The sequence below is a fragment of the Colobus angolensis genome, unplaced genomic scaffold (assembly GCF_000951035.1).
Source record: "Colobus angolensis palliatus isolate OR3802 unplaced genomic scaffold, Cang.pa_1.0 Scaffold12, whole genome shotgun sequence".
Lineage (NCBI taxonomy): Eukaryota > Metazoa > Chordata > Mammalia > Primates > Cercopithecidae > Colobus > Colobus angolensis.
The window spans coordinates 806,190-818,093 of record NW_012113141.1 but is presented as its reverse complement, the minus strand read 5'-3'; the positions used below and the strand labels follow the sequence as shown (position 1 = coordinate 818,093).

Genomic DNA, 11,904 nt, shown 5'->3' with positions numbered 1-11,904 from the left:
GCTAGTTTTTATTTTTTTTATTTTTTAGTAGAGACGGGGTTTCACCGGGTTAGCCAGGATGGTCTCGATCTCCTGACCTCATGATCCGCCCATCTCGGCCTCCCAAAGTGCTGGGATTACAGGCTTGAGCCACCGCGCCCGGCCCTGAACCCAGGATTTCAAGACCAGCCTGAACAACATAGTAAAAACCTGACTCTACCAAAAAAAAAAAAGTCAAAAAAAACATTTAGCTAGGTATGCGGTACGTGCCTACGGTCTCAGCTACTCAGGAGGCTCAAGCAGGAACCCAGGAGTTCAAGGCTGCAATGAGCTGTGATAGCTTGACAGAGTGAAACTGTCTCAGGGGAAAAAAAAAAATCCAGCCCAAAATGTCAATAGTGCCAAATTTAAGAAACTGCTCTAACAGAGCAGTAACTTCCTTAACACACCTCTCCATTACTTGAAATTTCCAGTCTAAATGAAATTTAAGGGCTGGGCATGGGGGGCTCACGCCTGTAATCCCAGCACTTTGGCCTAGGCGGGAGGATCACCTGAGGTCAGGAGTTCAAGACCAGCCTGATCAACATGGTGAAACCCCATCTCTACTAAAGTAACAAAAATTAGCTGGGCGTGGTGGTGGGCACCTGTAATCCCAGCTACTCAGTAGGCTGAGGCAGAAGAATTGCTTGAACTCCAGACATGAAGGTTGCAGTGAGCCGAGATCCCACCACTGCACTCCAGCCTAGGTGACAAGAGCAAAACTCTGTCTCTCCCCCCCAAAAAAATGTAAGTTCATTCTCAATAATCACAATCAATGATATAATAGATGGTATAGAAATTCTTTCCTTCCGAAGTATCTAAATTTCACCAATATTTCCTCTTTTCATGGCTTCATTTTTAATGTTTTCTCATAAGTAGCAAAAATCAAAAACCATTTTAGTAAACTTTCTGCCTAGTACACTGACTCACAAAAAAGCTTAGGTTATCCTATGAGTATTCTATTCTTGTAATATTTAGAAATTCAGTAAAATATTGACAATATTTACATACCCTCCCCATCCTCTGTTTCAGGGTACTATCCCACACTCTTTGTCCTTACTTATTTCTCCTTAAGCGATATTGGTTCACTGCAACTTCTGCCTCCTGGGTTCAAGCAATTCTCCCCATCTCAGCCTTTCGTGTAGCTGGGATGACAGGCGCCTGCCACCGCCTGGCTGATTTTTGTGTTTTTTATTAGAGACAGGGTTTTGCTGTGTTGGTCAGGCTGGTCTTGAACTCCTGACCTGAGGTGATCCACCCACCTCAGCTTCCCAAAGTGCTGGGATTACAGGTGTGGGCCACTGTGCCCGGCCTAGAATCTTTCTTTTTTTAGTCAGTTACCAGTGTGAGAATTAAAGGATAGACAAAGAATTATATGTGAATAATAATTGTAAAGGCTAGCTGCTTTAACCATTACCATAAATGAAAACTCAGAAAAGCAATATTAATCAGCTGGACGTGGTGGCTCACACCTATAATCCCAACACATTGGGAGGCTGAAACAGGCCGATCACGAGGTCACCACAAGACCCATCCTTGCCAACACGGTAAAACCCATCTCTACTAAAAATACTGATCATGGTGGCAAGTGCCTGTAGTCCCAGCTACTTGGGAGGCTGAGGCAAGAGAATTGCTTGAACCCGGGAGGTGGAGGTTTTGCAGTGAGCCAAGATTGCGCCACTGCACTACAGCCTGGCAACAGAGCAAGACTCCATCTCAAAAAATAATAATAATAAATAAATGTATATAAACAGGATTAGAAGAGATTACATCTTATAAGTGATTGAATCTTTTTTCAGTTTAACAATAAAAAATGTATTCTCCATAACTAGTGAATCAAGTTTTTATAGTTAGATTTAAGATCAAAGTAAGTTCTAGTTACTTGCTAATCTTCTGATAGTATCAATGTCTGTGCTACATGGAGATTTTATAATGCCAGTGTCCCAGCTCCAATTCAAGAAACTTTAAGTCATATTTCACTGGTCTTCAAAACCATGCGGTAGTGCCACCAGCAGGAGTTGGTTAAAACAGTAAATCACCAGGCGCGGTGGCTCAAGCCTGTAATCCCAGCACTTTGGGAGGCCGAGATGGGCAGATCACGAGGTCAGGAGATCGAGACCATCCTGAGCTACACGGTGAAACCCCGTCTCTACTAAAAAATACAAAAAACTAGCCGGTGGGCGCCTGTAGTCCCAGCTACTCGGGAGGCTGAGGCAGGAGAATGGCGTAAACCCGGGAGGCGGAGCTTGCAGTGAGCCGAGATCGCGCCACTGCACTCCAGCCTGGGCGGCAGAGCGAGACTCCGTCTAAAAAAAAAAAAAAAAAAAAAACAGTAAATCTTCACTAATCCAATATTAACAAAAAATAACTTTATTTATTCAATCCAGGTATGAACCAGTTGTCTGCTCTAAAAGCTAGATATAGATGACCATCGTTATTACGGATATATGAAGTAAAAAGTTCAAATTGTAAGTTTTAAGTTAAAAATTCTCGATAGCCTGAAAACTTTTCAAATTCAGTTTAGTAATCATATTCAATAATTTGTAATATAATTTTCCCACTTTACACTAATGCCCATTTAATATACCACAACCTGGATAAAACAAAAATTACATGGGGGGGGGTGTAGTGACGGGGTCTCACTATGTTGCCCAGGCTGGTCTCAAACTCCTGAGTTCAAGAGATCTTCCTATCTCAGCTTCCCAAAGCACTGGGATTATAGGTGTGAGCCACTGCAGCCAAACAATTACTTTTCTTTAAAGACAGTCGCCAATTTAAGTAACACAATTTATCCTGAATTAGCAGAGCTTCTCTTGTAGTCATGTAAACGGTCGGAAAGTAGATGAGGCCACCGTTTAGCTAAAATTTAGGTTCACTGGTTGGCCGCGGTGGCTGGCACCTGTAATCCCAGCACTTTGGGAGGCTGAGATGGGCGGATCACAAGGTCAGAAGTTCGAGACCAACCTGGCCAACATAGTGAAACCCCATCTCTACCAAAAATACAAAAATTGGCCGGGCATGGCAGCACGCGCCTATAGTCCCAACAACTCGGGAGGCTGAGGCAGGAGAATCACTTGAACTCAGGAGGTGGAGGTTGTGTGGTGAGCGGAGATCACGCCACCACACTTCAGCCTGGGCAACAGAGCGAGACTCCATCTCAAAAAAAAAAAAAAAAAACAACTAGGTTCATTAACTTCTGAATTCATTAAAGAAGTCCCTATTCACAGCTTCTAACGATTAAGGGGGAAAAAAGCCAGTAATACAAGACTCTCTCGCTGGAAGCCGTCATCCTCAGCAAACTAATACAAGAACAGAAAACCAAACACAGCATGTCCTCACTCGTAAGTGAAAGTTGACCAATGAGAACACATGGACACAGGGTAGGGAACGCCACACACCCAGGAGGTGGGGGCAAAGGGTGGAAGAGCATTAGGACAAATATCTAATGCATGTGGGGCTTAAAACCTAGATGACAGGTTGACAGATGCAGCAAACCACCATGGCACAGGTATACCTATGAAACAAACCTGCGTATTCTGCACATGTATCCCGGTACTTAAATAAAATGACTCTTTCGGCCAGGCGCGGTGGCTCAAGCCTATAATCCCAGCACTTTGGGAGGCCGAGACGGGTGGATCACGAGGTCAGGAAATCGAGACCATCCTGGCTAACACGGTGAAACCCCGTCTCTACTAAAAAATACAAAAAACTAGCCAGGCGTGGTGACGGGTGCCTGTAGTCCCAGCTACTCAGGAGGCTGAGGCAGGAGAATGGCGTGAACCCGGGAGGCGGAGCTTGCAGTGAGCTGAGATTCGGCTACTGCACTCCAGCCTGGGGTGACAGAGCGAGACTCCGTCTCAAAAATAAAATAAAATAAAATGACTCTTTCAAGTATATGTACCTCCAAGTTTAACAATAACAAATTTTGTAATTTCTTTCCAAAAGACTAAAATACAGGAAAGAAAAGTTTTCTAATGACTAAATCTCTTGCGAATGGTATAATGCATTATTAAACTTTATACGCTAAAGCAAAGCTGTACAACAGGTATATAATGTGAGACATACATATAACTTTATTTTTTTTAGTAACTACATTACAGTGAAAACTTTGGCCAGGCGCGGTGGCTCACGCCTGTAATCCTAGCGCTTTGGGAGGCAGAGGCGGGTGGATCACTGGAAGTCAGGAGTTCAAGACCATCCTGGACAACTTGGTGAAACCCTGTCTCAACTAAAAATACAGAAATTAGCTGGACATGGTGGCAGGCACCTGTAATCCCAGCTACTCAGGAGGCTGAGGCAGGAGAATCACTTGAACCTGGGAGACAGAGGCTGTGAGGAGCCAAGATCATGCCATTGCACTCCAGCCTGGTCAACAGAGCAAGACTCCATCTCAAAAAAAAATACAAAAGAAAAAGTAAAAACTTCAAAAAACATACATATATTTTTGAAACACTCTTGCTCTGTTGCCCAGGATGGAGTGCAGTAGCAGATCATGGTTCACTTTGAGTCTTGAGCTCCTGAGCTTAAGGGATCTTCCCACCTCAGACTCCTGAGTGGCTGGGTCTACAGGTGCACACCACCACGCTCAGCAAATTTTATTATTTATTTTGTAGAGACGGAGTCTCATTATGTTGCTCAGGCTGGTCTCAAACTCCTGGGCTCAACTGATTCTCCTACCTTGGCCTCCCAAAGTGCTGAAATTACAGGCATGAGGCAACATGCACAGCCCAAAATACATTTTATTTAACCCAGTATCAAAAGTACTTCAAAAGAAAGAATTCAAAATTAATTTTAAAAAGTATTTTTTCCATATAAAAACCAATATTTGTTTAATATTTGATAAATAAAACTAATGAAATACTTTGTATTTTCTATACTGGATCTCTAAAATCTGATACATCTTTTACACTTATTGTACATGTAAACACATTTCAAGTACTCAACAGCCACATGTGGCTAGTGGCTTCTGAACTGGACCGTGCAACTACACAGCAGAATAAGGCTCCTTTGCAATTTGTTGACAAAAATGCAACCCAAGAATCTTCCCATTCTCTAATTAGAAATGATTTTTCAGGCACATCCTTATGTTAAAATTTGACTACAGAACACCAAAGTGATGTTATAACACCTTTACAATCTCTAATAAAATATTAAAAATCACAAGTTATGTTACTTTTATATGGTGTACAAACCTCTTTAAAAAGCCCAGGCAGAATAACGACCATTGCCGAAGTGCAAATTTTAAAAATATGAAACTGTCTCTTTGAAAATAAGCTCACTCTAAAATGAAGTAGATGATAGTCCTTCTCTAGGAATAAGGGAATTCTGGCCATAATGAGTGATCTTCCTCCGCCACAGTAGCAGCATCCACTTTACTAAACAATGAATGATAACCTTAAGGTGGCTATATATGAACAAAATACATTTTCATGAGAGAAGGCCAAAGAAACAACCAGAAGAGTTCATAGTACCTTTGCAAACTTGAAGAATGGTCTTGGATCTTTTCTGAAATATTCAATATCAAACATCGCTTGAGGATCTGGAAGATCTGGGAAGTCTACAGCAAGGCGAGCATAAATACCATCCCTTGACCTGAAGTCAGGTATTCCACATGAAACAGACACCTAAAATGTGCATGGCATAATTTGTAAAATTAAATCTTCTACCTTTATAGAAACTAGCTAGCTCTCTTACCACATAATTAGCTAAGAGTTGAGAAAGAAAATTTCAGAATGAAACGTCTTTTAAGAAATAAAAATACAACCCCTACCCTTATTTCAGAAATAAAACTCCCAAACAACTGAGTAGAATTAAATACACCTCATATTCCATCTTTAACACAAATAAGGAATTTTTAAGTCAGGCTGATTTTAAGCCTTTTAAGCATTTGGCCAACAAATTAAAGCAAATACAATTTGAGAAGAAAAGAAACCATTTCAATAAATTATTTTAAGGAGAAAGTAGGGAAGAATTTTTTTTTTTTTTGAGATGGAGTCTCGCTCTATTGTCCAGTCTGGAGTGCAGTGGCGCAATCTCAGCTCACTGCAAGCTACACCTCCCAGGTTCATACCATTCTCCTGCCTCAGCCTCCCGAGTTGCTGGGACTACAGGTGCCCGCCACCACACAGGGGTAATTTTTTGTATTTTTGGTAGAGACGGGGTTTCACCCTGTTAGCCAGGATGGTCTCAATCTCCTGACCTTGTGATCCACCCACCTTGGCCTCCCAAAATACTGGGATTACAAGTGTGAGACACCGTGCCTGGCCTTTTGTTCTTTTTTTTTTTTTTAAGACAGTTTCGCTCTGATGCCCAGGCTGGAGTGCAGTGGTGCCATCATGGCTCACTGTGGCCTCAACCTTTCCAGCTCAAGCAATCCTCCCACCTCAGCCTCCTGAGTAGCTGGGACTACAAGTACGCACCAGCACACCAGGCTAATTTTTTGTAGAGACAGGGTCTATGTTGCTCAGGGTGATCTCAAACTCCAGGGCTCAAGTGATCCTCCCACTGTAGTCTCCCAAAGTGCTGTAATTACATGCACGAGGCACTCCACCAGCCAAGAATTTCTATTACAGAAAAGTAATTCCAAAGAAATTGCTCCTTTAGTTAGGATTCTATTACCTCGATACTGTAATTTTCTATTTTCATTAAAAAAAACAATATATAGCCAGGCGCGGTGGCTCACGCCTGTAATCCTGGCGCTTTGGGAGGCCAAGGCGGGCGGATCACGAGGTCAGGAGTTTGAGACCAGCCTGGCCAATATGGCGAAACCCTGTCTCTACTAAAAATACAAAAATTAGCTGGGTGTGGTGGCATGTGCCTGTAATCCCAGTTACTCGGGAGGCTGAGGCAAGAGAACTGCTTGAACCCAGGAGGCAGAGGTTGCAGTGAGCCAAAAGACTGCGCCACTGCACTCCACCAGCTTGGGCGACGGAACAAGACTCTGTCTCTCTTTAAAAAAAAAAAAAAAAAAAAAGGAAACAAACACTGTACAGGCCAGGAGAGGCTGAGGCTGCAGTGAGCCATGATGGCACCACTGCACTCCAGCCAGGGCAACACAGCAAGCTGCCGTATCCAAAAAAAAAAAAAAAGTGTATAATATTTCAATTATTCATTTCTTTGAAACTTATGCACTAATCGTACAACAAAATCCTGACATTTCAGATAGTGATTCCAGAAGTTATTGTTTCATCATCTTACCAGAGTTGACTCCAATTTGACCTGGAGTCAAGGTCAATTCAAGTTAAACAAACTTGTCTACATCGTTATCTGTGAGCAAAACATTCTCCTGATGATCATCTAAGATTATGCAACACCCTTTCACAACTCGGAACGGCAGAAAACAGGACAAAATTTTACAGCAGTTGCTCTGGCTGCTAACATGTAATATACTCTGCGTAAAACACACTATGCAATAGCCTTAGGTAACTGATTAGCTGCAACCCTAACGTAGATCAAAGAGAAAATGTCGCCACAATCACATCGTCTTAATTAAAACGGAGGGAAAGCAGGAATCTGTTCTTCCCAACATTAAGTTTTTCACTTGTGAATACCAATTAGGTTTCCAGTTTCTCATAAAGATCGAACAAATACCCAATTTCTCCATCAGACTCTGACATCCCTTAACAAAAGCAGAGTTTCAATTCCCTGCATCTCCTTTAGGAGCTGTGATAAAATGTAGGTAAAAATCTTGCCTTAACTCCATTTACCCACTGTGCTATAAATAAGCAGAAGCAAATATTTTTTTAGGGCTGCTGGAGAGGTTTTAAAAATCTGAACTAATTTAGCAACTGCTGCTGCACTCAGTTTTTGGCAGTTTCCAAATATCCATTATCACGTAAGGATAAATCTTTCTAAACCAGAAAAATGCTTCCTACTTGGAAAAGGCATAAGAAAATACATATACGACTTCCTACATTTACTAGTCTTACATACCCCAGCTCCAGTTAGAACTATAATTTTTTTGCACTCTTGCAGTAATTTCACAGCATCTTCAATTGTATTAATATCTTTTCTTTTTTTCCTTTTTGGTGGTTCTGAAAGGATATTAATAACAATCTGCCACAGTGTCATATCATCCAACTCAGGTGGAGGAATTGTTTCCGGCAATAAATCTTTAAGGATTGTTCGAGGATCTGTGCCAATCATAAGATGTTGCTGAACAAAAGTATATGGACCTACAATAAGGGGGAAAAGACTTAAAGTCAACTTATCAAGTAACTAAAAATCTCATTTATTTTCTGAAGTAATGAGTTACAATCTGTGAGGGTTTTTTGCAAAGTAAGAAAATGCAATTTAATGGTATTCCATTCTCAGTACACCCTCAAAATTAATGCTATATCCCAATGAGATTAGGAAGATCTAATCAAGAGTTGGGAAGACCCCCTTGAGCTGTAAGTATATATTTTAAGAGTCTAATTAATTAACAACTAGAATTAAGTTCTTATGGTTAATATCTACAAATACACAATAACAAAAGTATTTACAAAAGAGTTCTACAAATCAACATAGAAAAGATCTTACCAGTCCTAAAAGCCTGTATTACTTATCATTAAAATCACACAGGAAAAAGAAATGAAAATCTATACATAACTGCCATCTTAATTTTTTTCCGGTAATTTTTCAATTTGATCTTAACCAATCTTCCAAGATAATACATACAATGTTGATGTTCTGAGAATTAATCGTTTTCTTTTACCCTGAAATTGCTCAAACCAGCTCCCTAGCTTGAGAAAACCAAAAACAATTAATAAATAAATTAGACACCAAAGAGAAACTGACCTTCACTGTTTAAATAGTCAAGCCATTTATAAGAGTGAAAACATAAAAAGATCCACTTTCAATATGGTTATGTTATACCTTTGGTATAAAAAAACTGATAATGCTTTCTACATCGAAATACTTTCCCGTTTCATTCACATATTTATTAAGTATTTACTGAGCACAAACTATGTGCCAGGCACTTTTTTAGGCACTGACAAGACAGGACTATACAAGTCAGTCAAAAATTCCTGCTCCCATCGAGCTTATATTCTAGACCAGGAAATACAATTTAAAAAATAAGATACAGAGCTTGTCAAGAAGTGGTTAAGCGTAAAATAAAGTGAAAAATGAAATGAGGGAGGAAGATATTCTAATTGGATGAACACTACACAAAAAGCGTACAAGTGAGGCTGCGCGAGGTGGCTCATGCCTGTAATCCCAGCACTTTGGAAGGCTGAGGCGGGCGGATCACCTGAGGTCGGGAGTTCAAGACCAGCCTGACCAACATGGTGAAACCCCGTCTCTACTAAAAATACAAAATTAGCCGGGCACAGCGGCACATGCCTGTAATCCCAGCTGCTCGGGAGGCTGAGACAGGAGAATCGCTTGAACACAGAAGGCGGAGGGTGTGGTAAGCCGAGATTGCGCCATTGCACTCCAGCCTGGGCAACAAGAGCAAAACTCTGCCTCAAAACAAAATTATCAAAAAACATACATTTACTCTCTAAAGTTAACAGCTCTGAGCCATACCTATCCGTGGCCTTGGAGTCCAGTCACTAGAGCTTGCATGTGAGGCTCTATCCTCCTCATCACTTTCACAAGAATGAAAACCATTAGTGATAATTTCATCACCGAACAGGTTATCTGCAAAAGAAACCAAGTCAGTCAAGGCTGCCAAAACAATATACACCTAAAATGTATGAAGACCTATAAACGGTTATAGAGCAATCATTTTCATCGAGTATAGCATTTAACATTTATACTGCATGTGTAAAGAATGCCTATAGGGTCAGCTTGCACTGTTCATTGGAACAGTTTCTTCATCTTTAGGAATTCTGCTCAGACTCAGTTTCAGCCAAAATCTAAAAATAAATTAAGTCTACTTAAAAAACAGAAAAACATAGCCGGGAGCGGTGACTCATGCCTGTAATTGCAGAGCTCTGGGAGGCCAAGGCAGGCGGATCACCTGAGGTAGGGAGTTCAAGACCAGCCTGACCAATATGGAGAAACTCCCGTCTCTACCAATAATACAAAAAATAGCCGGGCATGGTGGCGCACGCCTGTAATCCCAACTACTCAGGAGGCAGTAGCACTAGAATGGCTTGAACCCGGGAGGCGGAGGTTGCAGTGGGCTGACAGGTGAGCTGAGATCGCGCCACTGCACACCAGCTTAGCGAAACCCCGTCTTTAAAAAAAAAAGAAAGAAAAGAAAATAATCTAGCTAGAATGTATCAATCACAAACAACAGCGTTAGTGAAACGTCTAATAAATAGGCATTTACACAAAAATGTCATTCAAATATAACCTTGGCAATGAGCACGTTAAACTCTTACATAATAGTAAACAGGTATCTCTGCATTGTTTCCTCTATTAAACAGTATCAATAACACAATTATTATTAGGTAGATAATAAATTAATATTCAACTGTGTTGCTTGAAATCAGGGTCTCTTTACTAAACCAGTCCCTAAAAGCACATACTACTTTTTTTTTGAGACGGGGTCTCACTCTGTTGCCCACCCTGGAGTGCAGTGGCGCGATCACAGCTCACTGCAACCTCGAACTCCAGGGCGATCCTCCCACCTCAGTAGCTGGGACTACAGCTGTGCGACACCACGTCCGGCTTTTTCAATTTTTAGTAGAGAGCAGGTCTTGCTATGTTGCCCAGGCTAGTCTAAAACTCCTAGGCTCAAGAAATCCTCCCGCTTTGGCCTCCCAAAGTGCTGGGGTTACAGGAAAGAGCCACGGCGCCCGGCCTGACCCAAGTATTGATAAAGACGAACATATATCAAGGATAGAAACTCCTGAGAACAAAAATATGAAACCTGACTGGGCACGGTAGCTCACGCCGGTAATCCCAGCACTTTGGGGGCCAATGCGGGCGAATCACGGAGTCAAGAAATCGAGACCATCCTGGCCAACATGGTGAAACGCTGTCTCTACTAAAAATACAAAAATTAGCTGGGCGTGGTGGCGGGCGCCTGTAGTCCCAGCTACTCGGGAGGCTTAAGCAGAAGAATCGCTTGAACCCGACAGGCGGAGGTTGCAGTGAGCCGAGATCGCGCCACCGCACTCCAGCCTAGCAACAGAGCGCCACTCCGTCTCAAAAAAAAAAAAAAAAGAAACCTTGAAAAACAAGACAATTGCAACATATCTGCTTCATTATGCTGTAAGTGTTAAATGTGTGCATCATTACTACATACAAAAAGGTATGCTTAGCCCAAACACCGTTACAAGAGCAAGATTAGAATATAAAAGTAATATGAACTGCTCTAAAAGTACTATCACTCTCCCATGCCTACTCCTAACTGCATTACAGAATTTTACTATCTTCAGAACAGCCACGTTCTTTAAATTTTGCAGGCTGTGACTACAGAAACAGCTTTCCTCTTTTAAAAATTGTTAATTTCCGGCATAAAAATATAGACCTTCAAAAAAAAAACAGCAAACTGCACAGGTGTCAGTTTACAAAAAACAATTGAAAACGCCGACCAACGGGACAGCCAAAAAGTTGCAGACTTAAGTGTGCTGGGGGGTGAAGAAAAGCAAACGAAAAATAAAATAAAATAAAGATGAAAAAGGAAAGAAAAAAAACAAGCTCTAACAAAACCAGTATGTTAAAAGAGCAAGAGGGTGAGAGAAACTTATTTTAAAGCGACTGCGAGCGTCTCCCGACCTGGCGGCTGCGCAAAGCGCAAGGCCGCCCAAGCGGGTCACGGACGGAGGAAAAGAGCAAATCCACCAGCAGCTCGCGCAGCAGGAACGGCAGCCCCGCAGGAGCGCAGCTGAGCGGACGGCAGTGGTGGGGAGGGGAAAGCCGCAGAGCCTGCCCGAGCCGCCTGCAGCCCTCAACCTCACACCAGTAAGAGCCCGGGGAAAGGGAGGAGGAGATGCGCAGTTCCGGCCG

General features: G+C 41.9%; 1 protein-coding gene across 3 annotated transcripts in view; it reads right to left on the bottom strand.

The window, feature by feature from the left end:
• Nucleotides 1-11,891, bottom strand: part of SIRT1 (sirtuin 1) — a 32,464-nt gene extending 20,573 nt beyond the window's left edge. The window contains exons 1-4 of one of the 3 annotated variants that reach the window (XM_011926811.1): nt 11,674-11,891; nt 9,529-9,642; nt 7,951-8,192; nt 5,490-5,642 (exon numbers count right to left, since the gene is read on the bottom strand). In XM_011926811.1, coding sequence (XP_011782201.1) covers nt 5,490-5,642; nt 7,951-8,163 — 366 coding nt within the window. In that variant the 5' untranslated portion in view covers nt 8,164-8,192; nt 9,529-9,642; nt 11,674-11,891. Of the gene's footprint in view, nt 1-5,489; nt 5,643-7,950; nt 8,193-9,528; nt 9,643-11,673 lie in introns of those variants that run through there. The other 2 variants (XM_011926817.1, XM_011926826.1) reach the window with 2 other exon arrangements.
• Between the last annotated feature and the right edge of the window lie 13 nt (nt 11,892-11,904).